Source organism: Carlito syrichta, unplaced genomic scaffold (genome assembly GCF_000164805.1).
Source record: "Carlito syrichta isolate Samal-C Ts95f unplaced genomic scaffold, Tarsius_syrichta-2.0.1 Scaffold306292, whole genome shotgun sequence".
NCBI classification, from domain to species: domain Eukaryota; kingdom Metazoa; phylum Chordata; class Mammalia; order Primates; family Tarsiidae; genus Carlito; species Carlito syrichta.
Window position 1 is genome coordinate 260,640 of NW_007250388.1, and position 15,761 is coordinate 276,400.

General features: G+C 45.4%; 2 protein-coding genes across 2 annotated transcripts in view; one reads left to right on the top strand and one right to left on the bottom strand.

Annotated features, from left to right (window-relative positions):
- The window catches only part of PKD1L1 (polycystin 1 like 1, transient receptor potential channel interacting), a 158,459-nt gene that overhangs the window by 100,167 nt on the left and 42,531 nt on the right, over positions 1-15,761 (top strand). The window contains 8 exon segments of the mRNA XM_021714974.1: positions 252-370; positions 2,882-2,992; positions 8,428-8,548; positions 9,463-9,546; positions 10,127-10,299; positions 11,350-11,584; positions 14,146-14,250; positions 15,313-15,453. Coding sequence (XP_021570649.1) covers positions 252-370; positions 2,882-2,992; positions 8,428-8,548; positions 9,463-9,546; positions 10,127-10,299; positions 11,350-11,584; positions 14,146-14,250; positions 15,313-15,453 — 1,089 coding nt within the window.
- On the bottom strand, positions 4,567-6,178 carry CUNH7orf69 (chromosome unknown C7orf69 homolog). The gene is given in 5 exon segments (XM_021714973.1): positions 4,567-4,673; positions 4,676-4,707; positions 5,998-6,024; positions 6,026-6,111; positions 6,113-6,178. Coding segments are annotated over 5 exon segments (318 nt in total).

The following is a 15,761-nucleotide window of genomic DNA, read 5'->3' on the forward strand; positions in this document are numbered from 1 at the left end:
AATGGTCCAGCTGCCATTCCTGCCAAAAGCTTGCCTGGGACATGAGCAGATTTTAAAATCCATTTACCCCCTTCCTGATCCCCTCCTCAATAGCCTGGTGTATTTTATCCACACAAAGTACTTCTTTGTCCCCAAATACCAGGCAGAGTGCAAAACATAGTGATGGTACATTTCTAAGCTTGGCTGGAATACTGGGGGCCTCTCTCCTTCCACCCGCCAGCCACAGCTCACAGTGCTCTTGTTCCTGACAGATCTTGGCTGCCCGAAAGCGAGCTCGCCACCTGCGCTGGGCACAGCCACCATCCAAGGCCCAGCTCAAGGTCACCAGGGAGAGGATGAGGAGAGAGAGATACATGCAGGCAGCCCTGAGGTGGGTGGAGGTCTCCCTGAGGAGGGGCGTGTTTCCTTTCTGAAGTGTGAAAAAAGCAGGTACAGATTTGAGTTTTTAAAAAGTTAAAACTCTGTCTTCCTGAATTTGAATTGAACATTTCAGTATGCATTCATGCGTGTTTTTTTTTTTTTTCTTAATTTTTTTCTAAGTGTCTCTACCAGGAAAAGGCGTTGGAATAACCTGGGAGCAATACACTGCCTTAGCCCCTAGATTCTGGTCAACAAATAGCATTTTCCACCAAAAAGATCCAGGAATTGATGAGATTCCTGATTTGAGGACTGTGATGTATAAAGTGCAAGATAGGCCTGGAGCATTTCTTAAGCAAGGAGGCAACTGATGACAGCTAGAGTCATCATCAAAGGACACAGAAGTCCATTTGAAGAGGTTCGCATGGGTCAAACATCAAGTTGACATCAAATAAAGAATCAAAACTGCAGCGCATTGAAGCTCATGAAATCTAAAGCCATGAGCTGTGACAATACCCACAATGTAATTGACTCATGTGGTTGGATGCTGAAGAACCAACTTATTAAAAGCTGGCAAAAGTTGCCTTTCTTATATAAATTGTACACCTGGAAAGCCACACGGTAGGAGAGGGAATAGTTCTCTTTGCAGATATTCCGGCTAATGCATACACCTGGCCTAAAGACTAAAAGAAACAAGTAAAACCTAACCATTTTTGCAACTTTTTTTTTTTAAGTCAGAGTCTCACTGTCGCTCAGGCTGGAGTTCAGTGGCACATTCGCGGCCACTGCAGCCTCAGGCAATCCTTCTGCCTCATCCTTCCAAGTAGCTGGAATTACAGGTATGCGCCACCATGCCTGGCTAATTTTTTGATTTACTGTAGAGATGAGGTTTCGGCAAGTTGCCCAGGCTGGTCCTCAGTCTCCCAAAGTGCTGGGATTATAGGTGTGAGCCACTGCACCCAGATATTTTTACAGCTTTTAAGGAATCCTGAACAACAGAAAAGGAGAGACAGAGAATCAATCAGCCATGATGTGTCTTCTGATGGAAGAACAATCATCTGAGGCAACTGACCCTCACAGTCCTATCTTAATCTGATGAAGTATTTTTTGCCAACTTGCCATTTGTAATGTGAACATATCAAATACCACCATGGGAAAGCAAGATTCTGAGAACTCTATCACAAAGAACCAGCTTGCTCAACAAACACATCACAAAGAAACCAAAAAGAGATAAAGGTGATATCTGTTGGTCAGAAGAGATATGAGAAAAAAAGCTAATGTAATTCACCATATTAACAGGCTAAATTTGAAAAACCCATATGGTCATCTCAATAGATGCAGAAAAATAATTTGGTAAAATTCAATATTCATTCATTTAAAAAAAAGAGACCTCTCGGCAAACTGGAAATAGAAGAGAGCTTCCCTCAATGACTAAAAAGTATCTATAAAAAGCCTACACCTGATATCATACTTAACAGCGAGACTGAAAGTTTTTTATGATAAGGAGCAAGACAAGGTTGTCTTTTCTGATCACTCCTATTGATCATCATATTGGAAGTCCCAGCCAGTGCAAGAGACAAGAAAAATAAATAAAAAACATATGGATTTGAAAATATGAAAAAACCCATCTATTAGCAATAACACAAATAGTCTATGCAGACATTTTACAAAATAAGTTGTTAAAAAAGGCTCCTAGAACTAATAAGTAAATTCATAAAAGTTGTAGGATACAAGTCAATATATAGAATTAAATTGTGTTCCTATATACCAACAATGAAATTGAAATTTGAAGTTTCTAAAAAGTACTATTTTGTAAGAGCACTACAGAAATGAAATACATAGACATAAACCTAAGAAAATCTGTGCAGAATCTGCATGCTGAAAACCACAAAACACAGATGAAATAAATAAAAAGATCTAAAGGTGTGGCAAGACTGTGGGTATTGATTGGAGGATTCAGTATTGTTACAATGTCGATTCTTCCAGTTTGATCTGTAGATTCAATACACTCTCTACAAACCACCACAAGCTTTTTTTAAAAAATAGATATTGACAAACTGATTCTAAAGTGTACATGGAAAGCAAAGAAAATAGGATAGCCAAAGCAATATTTTTTTTAAAAGTCAACAAAGTCAGAGGACTGACACTACCCAACCTTAAGGCGTACTATAAAACTGCAGAAATCAAGGAAGTGTAGTGTTTGGAAACAGACTAGACACACAGATCAATGGAACGAATTAGAGAGCCCAGAAATAGACTCACACAAATAGGCAAAGGCACAGACAATCTAATGGAGACAGGATTTTTTTAAGTGGTGCTGGGAAAACTGGATGCCGATGTGCAAAAAATAACGATGCTTTGCACGTACCTCATCCCTTACACAATCATGTCCTCGAGGATTTAAAAGACCAGGTTTTGCTGAGTGAAACTCCTTGGATGTGCGCGCGTGCACACACACACACACACACACACACACACACACACGGGTCCTGTCAGGATGCTAACTTGACACTTCCTTTCACAGAGACATTTCCATGGGCATCTTCATGCTGCTTCTGCTTTTGTGCATAATACATGGGAGGGTCTCCCAAGATGAGTGTTCTCTCAATCAAGCTGTCCGGAAGGAATTCACAAGGTAGGAGGCTGGGGAGCTCCTTTAGCTCTGGGCCATTGCACTGGTTCGTGGCCAGTGTATGCCCAAGGGGAAGCCCTGAATTCAGGGTGCAGAGGGAGTTTGCTTTCTTTTGTTACTTTGAACAGGCCGAGTCACGTCTCTATCTTCTAGTACTAACATGGAGGGGAGGGACCTTACAGCCTCCCCAATCCACTTCCTTGGGCCATTTACCTCTGCATGATTGAGCCCCAGAGAAGGGTCTCCCATGTCCCACATGGATGTATGGGAAAGGCTGTGACATTGACTTGTGACATTACTTCCCAGTGTTAATTAGGGGCCTCTACTGGCAGACAGTGAGCGTGGTCCTAGCATCTCGTTTTGAGTAAATATGAAACAAGTGTATTTCTAGGTACTTTGAGGCTTGTGACAAAACAGGATGGCCTTGCAGTTTATTTTCTGCTGAAGACACTTGAGTTCTTCATTCAAAGGTGGTGGCTGCAATTCATCATAAATAACGCCCAATTTGAAACAGATTGTAACACCTCCTCAAGTTTCCACCTGTTCTCAAGTGTTCATTTCATTCTTCCTACTTCTGAAAGTATTAGTAGTATGTGTTCATGATAGGGAAACTGGGCAGAACTGAAAGATATAAAGTAGAAACATTTCCATGGTACCACCAGGCAGGCAAAGGGGAGCAAAATCGCATTATGTTGTGTCAGATTTTTTCCCATATCTTGGCAATTATAAAAATCAGGATGCATATTGTCATCACTGAGGACATTTAATGTAGCATTCCTTTTTTTTTTTGAGTTGGAATCTTACTCTGTTGCCCAGGCTGGAGTGTAGTGGCACGCTCATGGCCACTTGCAGCCTCAATCTGCTGGACTCAGGCAAGTAGCTGGAACTGCAGGCACACACCACCATGCCCAGCTAATGTTTTGATTTATTGTAGAGATGAGGTCTTACCAAGTTGCCCAGGCTGGTCTCAAACCCATGGGCACAGGCAATCCTCTTGCCTCGGCCTCCCAATATGCTGGAATTATAGGCATGAGCCACCATCCCCAGCCAGCAGTTCTTTTTTTTTATTGAGAGTTGTTATTAAGTCCATGGCCAGACTTTATTTTCACTTGCAAGAAACAGTCAGTCTGTTAGTTTTTTCACGGCAGTTTGGCTTTGAATTCTGAAGTACATGATATGAAATAATACTGGTTTTTCACTATGGTTTCAGTGACAGGAAATAAAATGGAAAATTCTATGTATTCCAGGGTTTACTTTTATCTTTAGAATATTTAAAGATGCGTTCCTCCAGCTTTTCAATGAAGAAATGCCTTTGACTTAATTCCTTTGACCAAGTAATTCAACTTGATGTGGGCATTTTTGTTGGATTCTTTGGGGGCAGAGACTGGAAAGTTCATTTAATTTTATCCATACCTTCAGAATGTATTTTTTTTATTTTCTGCAAGAGAGAGAGGGTTATTGCTATCCAGCCAGATGATGGTAGCTAAAGAAGTATTGTCCTCCTTTATCAGTGTTATGACCCACTAATATAGTAAGACCTGGAAGTCTCAGCGCAATAAGTCTGGAATCTTCGGAGCTCAGCAATCCAACTGTTTACATGGTGAAATTAAGTGGAATTCTTTGCTTCCCTGTTTGCAAAATAAGCAGTTTTCTCCACCAGTGACCAACTTTTCAGCTCTCCTTCTGTGCATGTGCACAGCTTGTGACGGTAGGTGGTGCTATGTGCAAAGTGACAAATTGGGACATCATCCCCAGAAATGGAAATCTAAACATGAAAAACCTCTGACTCTTGCTGGTTTATTTTTTAATCTCATGTTTCATAAGTCAGCATTATTTGGCATATTTCTCATATGACTTGCTGCCTCTTGATATTCAAATCAGACGTATCACAGCTGAGATAATATTTGTGGGAAATCTCACGCGTACACGAGACTGATGTGCTCAGATTAACAACTCAGATGCTGCCTCCCTACAGGTTTGCATAGACATCATGTTTTCCGCAAAGACGCAAAACCTCACCGCCCCTCACTGCTCTGGCCACCAGGCAGGGATATTTATGTGTCCTGGTTCCTGATAGAAAGTTTAAGGTGGACCCTCTCCACCTCAGCCCTTATCCCCAGTGCCTAATCCTGATATCAACAGCTCCTGGGGTTTTGGCATTTGTTGGTATCCCAACAGAGGAATTAAAGCTCAGGAGGGGAAATGAATTAAACAGAATTCAGAGACAGGGCTTCTAGGTGCCCTTTGGCCACCAGGTGACTCCGGCAGGCCCTTTGACTCTGGACCTCAGAGTCTTCATCTGTAAAGTTGAGGAAGGCGGGATACTGAATTTCTTGTGTCTTAACAAAAAGTAATTATGCATGGATCCTGACATATTTAAGTTGTTTTTGAAATGTTTCTGAATTCAAGAAAGTCTTCATGACATTCCATGTTTAAAAAATCCTCAAATAAGGCACCAATCAATGAATCAGGTGCTCTATCCAAGAGCCATAAATGTAAAGTAACTGCTTATTTTATCTATGCATTATTTAACTAGCCTTTTAAGTTTGTTTTATATAATTCCTGCAACTAATACGGGTGGGGTCAGAATATTCTTGGCTTCTTTAGCTCACTACCTGCACTCCAAGTGTGCCAGGACTGAGGCTTGAGATGTCCACAGCTTGGGTGTGGGCCTTTGGCTCTGACATTCTGGACTTTCTTGGCTTCATTTCAGGGAGTGACAGCATTCTTCGAAAGCTGTATAAACTCAGTGGTGCTACTAAGTCTATACTACTTTTTAAAAACACAGAATATGGAGCATATCAGTCTATAAATGTACAGTTTGCCTGTAAAGTAGTCTTGCTTGCCAAGCAGATGATGAACATTTTACACTGCTGGAAATTACATGCCATCCTTGCCCTCTTCCCTCCCTTCCCTCTCTCCTTCCCTCCGTCACTGCCTCTCTGGTCGCTCTTTCCCATCCTTTCCTTCTTCCAAATGGCTGTATCTGTAGGCCTTCCCCTGCTTACCTTATGCCTCCCACCTCTGTCTCTTTACCTTTTCCTCTCCTGGTGCCTCTCTGTTTCTCCATTCCACACTCTGGATGCTTCACTGGCCTCCCTCCAACTTGCTCTGCATTTGATAAACAGTTTGACCAGAGTTTTAGAGAACTCCAGAGTTGAGAATCAGCACCCAATAACAAACCTGCATAGATGAAGCTCTAAAAATGTATAAACCAAGGAAGATCAAATGCTTGAATGGGTGGGAGATGATCTCTGTAGGAAAAAGGAAATAAAACCAGTCAGATAAATTCGTTCACTAGCCGGGCTCGGTGGCTCAGCCTGTAATCCCGCGCCTTTGGGAGGTGAGGTGAGTGGATTTCCTGAGCTCGCGGGTTTGAGACCCGCCTGGGCAGTGAGACCTCATCTCTACAATAAATCAAAAATCACCCGGGCGTGGTAGCGCGCGCCTGTAATTCCGGCTCATCGGAAGGCTGAGGTGGAAGGATCGCCAGAGCCTAGTGGGTCCAGGCTGCAGTAGCCGGGAGCAGCCACCACACTCCAGTCTGGGCGACAGAGTGAAACTCCAACTCAAAAAAAAAAAAAAAAACTTTGTTCACTAGACTTTTATTCCCAAAAGCTATGGAAGTTTTGGAACACATTTATTGTATTTATACATTGTCGGTTGAGGCTATTTATATCTTCCTAATAATCTATGTATTAGTGGCATTTCTTTGTTCTTTATTTTCTTTGTATTACCTAATTTTTGTCATGACTATAAACTTTTAAAAAACTTTTTCTGAATTATCTCCAAAATTTGCCCTTAATCAGCCATGCCAAATCTGCTCCACACCCTTGCCTGGACACAGTCTCTGGGGTGCTGATAAACAGCTAACATCTGGCTTTCTGTAGGACAAAAGCCCTGACTCACAGCATCTCCCTGTCAATTTCTGTAGTGTAAAAGCTCTCATCATCATCTGTTTTCCACTACCGATGCACTATCACTGAATGTGGAGTTGGGAAGAGGCACGCACAGTTGGCTCTCATGTTGAGAGGCAGCTCCTCCCTCACTGTCCCTAGCCCAGTTCTGTTCTCGGGTCTCTCACGATGAGAAGTGGGTCCACCCTCACTGTCCCCAACCAGCCCAGCTTTGCTCTTGGGTCTCATTTATCAAAGCCACAGCCATCATCTGAAGAACTCATATCGGTTCATTCTTTGGAGTAGTCTGGGTTTGGTTGCAGGAACAGTCACGAAAATTAAAACTGTGTGCACTTGGATGACTTGAGTTTATGTCCTTTTCCAACTAACCTAACATCACTTTCCAACAAAATTCCCTTCCCTGAGAAGTATGTGGTCTCCCCTTTCCATGGAAGGACTTGGATGAAGCAGCCACATCAGACCCATCTCTCCTTGTGTGGGCATGCCACGTGTGAGGGAGCGTTTAGTTAGGTGAGAGCTACTTTTTTCTGGGGAACATTTGATAGTCTTCGTTTCTCTCTGTCTGTAGCCCGGAGTCAAATGTACACTCCTGGTGCTGCCGTGCACAGCTCTGGCCCATGCATGGTCTTAGGGCATTATCTGAACAAACCCAAAGTGATCGATTTCCTTTGTTCAACATTATTTCAGTGCTTCTTTACCCTGTCCCTTGGTGGAAATATGATGCATACCTAATAAGTGTAATAATGAAGTGAATTGGAAAGAAAACAGACTAGCATTGGTGCCAATACTGCGTTTCTTCTGGCCTTGGCCTCTGCTACCCACAGGCAGCTTGGAGGCAGGCCACATGCCACGCCCACCCATCGGCAGTCAGTGTGGAGAGGACGGGGTCTCGCCCAGGTGTCCCCGTACCTCCCTGTCTCCTCTCGCCCTGGTGCTTCCTCTGCAGCCCTCTTGGAAGTCCTTGCCAGGCCTCTCCCTTGAACAGCCTCCCTCAGATGACCATGGGCTCCTCCCTCCTCAAACTCCAGGTCTTTGCTGACCTATCACTTCCTAGTAAAATCTTCCATGGCTGCTCAAGCTAAAACTGCTACATGCCCACCCTACCACTTCCTGTCTTTCCTGCTTCACTTTTTTCTCATTAATATTACCGCAAACATAGTGTAAATTTGCTGATTTATCTTATTTGTTGTTTCCCCACACAAGCACAGGGATTTTCTTTTATTTTTCCCAGTGCCTAGAAGTGTGCCTGACACCTGGTAGTTGTACAGTAATGGTTGTTGAGTGAATGAGTGAGCGAAAGGACAGCAGGTTTATCCGCTATTCTCCGTTCTCTTCTGCTACTGAGGAGCAAAGTGATTTCCAGGGTTTTGTGTCTCATGCTGCTGATGGCTTTAGTTTAATTCCTGCAGGATACTTGAAATCTGAGTGATAAAAATTGGCAAGAAAAAAACACCTTTGTTCTTGCTTTTAATTGCTCTTGTTCATGAGGAGACAACTTTTTGTTTTTGTTCTTGGATCAAGAAATGCCAGACACTCCTTGGACGGCCTGAGAAGTGTCGCCGACTGGTGGGACTGGAGTCTGACCACACTGCTGGACGGCCTGTACCCAGGAGGCTCAGCAGCCGGCGGGCCAGGGACTCAGGTGGGCTTTCCATCGCCTCTTCCCAGGAGATCCTCTCAGAAAAGCTGTAACCATGAGTGAAACAGTACCAGTGCCTGAGCTCCAGCACTTCACAGGTTGTTGGGTGATCACACAGGTATGGTGATCACACAGGTATGAGGCTGTGGCTCACCAACATAGATGCCAAGGCCAACAGAGCACCTATCCCTCTCCCTGCCAGAGTCCTTCGCCCATCCCTCTCAGTTACATGGAATTCTCCAGATTCCGATACTTCCCAGGCCGAAGCTAGACACAGGCCAGGTGGAGCCAAGGGAGCCCTCGGGCTGATGAGATGCAAGGCAGGTAAATGGAAGATTCTAGTTCAGTGTACAAAATACTGTGACAAGGGCACACGAGAAGCACCCTGAAGAGAGGAGGAGCAAACAGCCAAGAAGGGAGCCTCAAGGAAGTTTCCAGAAAGAGATGAGGCTGGTCTCAAGTTCTGAAGAAAAAGTGAATATGCATTTTGCACAGTCCTATTCTTGCTCATCCACCTTCAGCTCCCTCCCCATTAAAAAAAAAACAAAGGTCTTTGTCCTGCATTTCTCAAACACCTCACTTCTATTTTATTGTGTTGTATCCCATGTAGTTTCTTGGGTTGATGACGCTTGAGACACTTCAGAAAAAGATAAAGCGACCATTCTTATGCGATGCGAATCATGAAGACGTCATTTGAATGCTAGTCCCTTTCTAGGACAGGATGAGGGAGGCAGTCGCTGTCCTCCTTGGGATGTTGGTCACATCCTTAGAATGTTGTCAGGAGGAAGGAAAGTTCTGACCTGCAACGTAGCAGGTCAAGTTGTACAGAGCACACGCATGCCTTCTCAACACTGCCTGGTGGTGATATTCGACGTCAGTTGTGTGCCGCATTCTCTTAACCTGGTTTCTTCTTCCAGCCCAGAGCTCTTGGAGGAAAGTGCTACCTCATGGGCAGTTCACTAATTAAACAGCTCAAAGTTCCTCCCAGCCGTTTATTCAGGGTAAGAGGCTCTTCTTCTTTTTGCTTCTGTAAATCCACGGAATTAGAGAAATCTAGGTGACACTAGAACAGGACATGGCAGATCCCATTGGCCCCTCTGGGGACTGGAGTTGTCAAGGATGGGTGGGAGAATGCGGGCCTGTCACCTATCCTCTCTCCTTGCAAGCCCTTCCAGAAGCCTCTTCCTTCCTTGCATTCACTGTAAGTTTATTCAGTCCACTGTTTGTCCTTGGAGATCCAGAAAAGCCAAGATTTTTCATCTAAAAATAGAATATTCACATAGACTTTTCTTTATCCACATCATCCCATCATGGGGAAACCTCAAGTAGTCCAAGTCCTAGACTGGTAGATGCCTCAGATGCCAGCCTTCAGTGGGTAGAGCCTGGATCCTTCTAGCTTGCACTAAAGCCCAGAGATTGAGAAGCCACCTGCAGAATGGTCATTTAGGGGAGCAGGTCACTGTGTTGCAAGTCACTGTGTTGCATGTGCCCACGTGCACCCACATTTGGGAACTTCTGGGTACAGGTGGACTTGGGAGTGGTGGTCTGTTTCTTCTTCTGATTGCTGGTTTTGTTCCACAGCATCCCTGGGCATTTTCAGCACTCATCGAAGACTCTTTTCCAACGTGTAGCCCCCAAGTTGGAGACCCTGAGAACCCCCACATGGTAGACCTGGAGAACCAAAATGTGACCCTGAGTGGTCCCAGGGGCTTCAGAGCAAGGGAAGACTGTGTGCTTAGCCTGGGCAGAACAAGGTCAGTGTGACAGAGGGCCACCATCTATCCCAGGTCACTGTGCCACCACAGGTACCATCTGGACTTGGCATGGGTGCAGTCAGTGCTGCCTCCCAACAGACCAGCAAGCGGGCATACCACTGCCAGGGGCTCCAGCAAGACTTGTCATTGCTGTGAATAACAGAAGAGTCTCCATGAGGGTGTGACAGAACACAAGCTCAGGCCTCCAGCCTCCATGTGTAGGAGAGAGCACAGGGCGGAACGTTCCTTCAGAAAGTTGCTGCTGGAACACATGGAGGTCCTAGACTATCATGCACATTGGTCATGTCGTGGGCTGACTCTGTCAAGCAGCATATTGACCTGGTCTCATTGAACCCTCACGCAGCCCAGTGGAGTAGGTCTGGTGCTACTTTTTGCTGCATCGTGCAGATGAGAGGTAGAGTTTAAGCGCATAACAAACACAACTCCAAGTGGCAGCCAGGTCCAAGGTCAGGCCGCCTGCCCTGCCCAGCCAGGCACACACCACTGCCCACACCCACCAAACTCCCTGGGCAACACACGCTTTCACACTGCCTTGGGGCTGTGCTGACCCTGGTGCTAACACTGATGGTCTTAGACCAGTGGGGCCTCTAGGTAGTGACAGTAATGTGTGCCTACAAGGAGTAAAAAATAGAGGAAATGACTTAATTGTTACCAAATACAAATTAGTAAAAGATAGTTTATTTCAAATGAATCTATTAAAAAGAAGAAAATAGAATGTCTTAGAGTACCTGGAGTGAGGTATTGGGCATCTCTGCCTTACACTGTGCGGGTGGGAATGGAAACCCTTCTTTCTCCAGATCCCTCCTGCCTGGGGGTCCTCTGGGCTGCCTCAGGGAAGAGGGTATGGCAGGAGAGAGGACAGAGGGCTACTGAGAGGGTCCCTGAGAGACAGAGGGTCATCTGCCCAGGCCCTTGAAGCCCAGGTGCTGTTCGTCCTTGTGTGAGGCCTTCCTGGCATGGGCCTGCGGCTGGTGCCTCGGACTCCTGAGCCTTCCTCCCTGCCCTCCCCCAACTTGTGCTGCTTGACAGGCTGGAAGCCGAGGCTGCCCTGACCCGCCTCAGGGCCAGCGGGTGGATTGACCAGAACACCAGGGCCATGTCCGTGCACTTCACCCTTTACAACCCTCCAACCCGACTCTTTACCAGCGTGTCCCTGAGCACGGAGATTCTCCCCACGGGGGGCCTCGTCACCTCATGCCTGGTGGAGTCATTCAGCATCTTCCACAGTGACATGGGCCTGCAGTTCCACCTCGTGCTTCCTGAGGTGAGTCCCTGCCCCTTGGACCTCCAGGAAGTGCACAGGAGGTGGGGCTCCACGCAGGCTGGGCTTTTCACGCAGGACCCATTTTCTGCCCACTCTACAGCCCTCCAGTCACACCTTTGTCATGTCCCCATCACCTGGCAGGCGTCATGCTAGGTATTGAGGCACAAGATGGAGAAGATTCCCAATGGGAAAACCAATTGCCATTTATGTGTAAAATGCAAATATAGGACAGGTCTTAATGTACTCAATTCACCATGGATGGATTAGGCTTGATAGTTCAATTCCCCCATGGGTCTTCCCTCAGGCTACCATAACAGAATACCACTGACTGGGTGGCCTAAACAAGAGACATTTACTTCTCACAGTCCCAGAGGCTGGAACTCTGAGACAGGGTACCCTCATGGCCAGGTTCTGGTGATGACGCTCTTCTTGGCTGGTATATGGCCGCCTTCTCACTGTGTACTCATAGGATCTCTCGTGAGACAGAGAGAGAGAAAGGGAGAGAGAGCTCTCTGGGGTCTCTCTGTGGGGACACTAATCCTATAGGATCAGGGCTGCAGCTTATGACTTCAGCTAACCTTGATCACTTCCCTAGAGGCCCCATCTCCAGTACATCCACACTGGGGTTAGGGATTCAACCTGTGGATTTGGGGGCACACAAAACTTCAGTCCGCAGCACCAGGGCTCTTGGTGAGATGAAACATGTTCATGTAGCTTCACTGAGCCATCAAAAGCGCCAGAAGTCACTCTGAGCTTGTCCTTGGGAACTTTGCTAATATTCTGCCCGTAGTTAACTTTTCGCCTTGAAGAAGTAGGTCCTGCTAACACTTCAGATCAAGCTCACTTTGGTGTGAAGAGAGTCCCAAGAGGTTTTAGACCCCAAGGACCATTCAAGGCTGACCGTGACTAGAGCTCAGTGCCGTGCCTGTGTGTGGGTGACCGGAGGATAGGCAGGGTCAGGCTGGGGGAGGCAGGTGAGGTACTTACCTCGGCCCCAGATTTAAGGGTTACCAAAATGACCTGGTAATCAAAATGAACAGTATTCTAGTGCAATATTTTTAAAAATCAGCATTTATGTAAAAAATTGTTATGGGCAAAAATTCAAAATTTTAGACAACGGCGGGATCAGTTTCGCGGACTGTTCCTTTCGCCTTGGGCTGCACTGTGGCTTAGTGCAGCACTGCTGCCTTTCACTGTCCAGGAACCCACAGGGAACTTGCTCTGTGTGTAGCTTCCTACGGCAGCCTGAGGCACACAGGGCACGGACTCCAGCAGGGGACAGAGAGCACTTTAAGAGGCTTGCTGATGTGGCTCAGTTCCTCGTAAATCCATGACTAAAATTGAGTTTCAGTGAATGCATGGGTGCATGAAGTCATAAAATGCAACTCGCCAGTGGACAGGGAACCACACAGAGAACTGTAGGAAGGTCCTTACGCGGGAGCTTTGAAAGGCTTTGCTTGCTGAAGATGCACACATGTATTTTAAAGGTTTTACTTGCTGAAGATGTACATATACAAGAGGTGACCAAAAAAACAGTATTTATAAAAAGTTGTGTATTTATTCTTACATGTTTAAACTTCAGTCATCTTCAAAGTACTCTCCGTTTGATGCAATACACCTATCAAGACACCTTTTCTACTGCTCAAAACAATTTTTGGACTCATCAGTTTTGATGCCCTTTAGTGTTTCTGCCATTTTTTTTTTTGTTTGTTTCACTCCTTCCACATCAGCAACACATTTCCCTTTGAAGACATTTTTCATCCACAGAAACAAAAAAAATTGTTGCTCGGGGTGAGATCAGGTGAATAGGGAAGGTGGGGAATGGGGATAATACTGTTTTTTGGTCAAAAACTGCTGAACACTCAGCACGATGTGGGCAGATGTGGTGTCATGGTGGAAGAACCAATCACCTGTTTGCCATAACTCAGGACATTTTTTCTGCAGCGCAGCCTCTTACAACAACACTAACTGATACACTGATGCCAATGGATTCCTAGAATGCTCACCTAGCAGGGGAAACCTGTACTCCCAGAGACCTGCCCTCCAAAAGATAATTCCAGTTTTTTGGGGTCTCCCCTTATATATATATATATATATATATATATATATATATTTATATATATATATTTTTTTTTTTTTTTTTTTGCGTGGAGTTCAAGTATATAGACATAGATATTTCATATTTTATATATTTTGTTTATGCGCAAAACTCCCTCTTTTGAGTGGCACCAGGAAGGTCTGGAGGGGGACGTGGAGGTCAGGGAACCTGGGGACTGTAGATCTCCAAAATCCATGGTTTTTCTGTGAGGGCAGAGCCCATTGCAGGGTCTAACGCTGGCACGGAGTTAAGATTCTGAGTGTGCTTGACTCAGAAGAGAAACCCAGCTGCCCCAAGTACCTACTGAAGAACAGAGTTTATCAAAACTCTGCAGAGCAAGAAACTGGCTTGCACTGTCTGCTAGAAAGTGATTGGTAGAGGAGCTGGCCACAAGTCTTAGACCATAAAAAAACAATGTATCAGTATTTGTGTTGATCTTGTTTGTTTATATTCTCCCTGCCAGCTGATCTTCCTGGTGCTCAGCCTGATTCACTTCTGGTTTCAACTCTACTGGGTGATGGAGAAGGGCCTTCTCCCCTACTGGCAAAAACCAAGAAACTGGCTGGAGGTAGCCCCCCCTTATGTCACTTTCTTGTGAAAAATTATACCAATAAAAATATTTTCATCTTGAAAAAACAAAAGAATTTTAATGAGATATTGATTGTGAACCCCCTGCTTCCAACATTATTGCAGTTTTCTCCTCTGTAGTGTTAATGCCAAAATAGCATTTGAGATAAATGTCTACTTAGCACTTTTACAGTTACCGCTGTGTGCCGCATGACATTTCAGTCAATGATGGTAATCCTGTGAGACTGTAATGGAGCTGAAATCATCCTGTCACCTAATGACATCTTATGATCCTGACCCTGTGTAGGCCTAGGCTAAATGTGTGTGTTTGTGTCTTTGTTTTTAACCAAAAAAAGTTTAAAAAATAAAAAATGTAATAATAGAAGAAAGCTTATAGAATAAAGATATAAAGAAAGAAAATATTCTTGTGCAGCTAGACAATGTGTTTGTGTTTAAATGTTATTACAAAGGAGTCAAAAGTTTATAAAATAAAGTCCCAGTAAGCTAAGGTTAATTTATGTTTGAAGAAAAAATTTTAGGTAAATTTCGTGTAGCCAAGGTGTCCAGTGTCTGTACAGTCTGCAGTAGTAGACAGCCGTGTCTTAGGCCTTCACACCCACTCACCACCCACACACTGTCTCACCTGAACAGCCTGCAGTCCTACGACTCCATTTCTGGTAAGTGCCCTATCCTGGTGAACCATTTTTCAATCTGTAGACCCTCTTTTTCTCTACTTTTTCAATGTGCAGACATGTTTAGATACACAAATATTCCCCACTGTGCTACAGTGGCCGACAGCATCTTAGTACAGTGGCATGCTGTACAGGTTTGTAGCCCAGGCTGTACCACATAGCACAGGTGTGTAGTAGGTGCTACCTCTAGGTTTGCGTAATGCATGCTATGATGTTCCCGCAACAGTGAAATCACATAACAATGCATTTCTTAGATGTATCCCTGTGGTTAAGCGATGCATGACGGTCACTTATGGCCCAAGTTACATGGGGTGCCAGGGAAGTCCTTGCCAGGAGTTGGTCTGAGGAGCCCTTTCTCCTGGGTGTTGCAGCTCTCTGTGGTTGGGGTGAGCCTCACCTACTACATGGCCTCCGGACATCTTGCTACACTTGCTGGGGATGTCACCGACCGGTTCCACAGGGGACTTTGCCAAGCGTTTATGGACCTCACTCTCATGGCATTGTGGAATCAGGTATGCTGGGGGCGGGGCACAGGGGTCAGGGCCATGCCTGCTGGGCTCCCCCTGTGACTCTGCATTCAGGCTGCAGGGGATGTGTGGAAGCCAAGTCCATACAGTTGGCCTGCTGTCCTCATAACTGGCCTCTCCCCAGCCCCTGCTTCCACCCAAGAACCCTCCCTAGACCACCCTTTTCCACCCACCCAGAGGGCAGTCAGGGCCCAGGGCCATCCATAACCCAGGGTGACCTCACACCCTCAGGGCTGGACAGGTCTTGGAACAGCCTGGAAGAGCAGGAGCCAGTTCTTCCCCAGCTGCAGGCC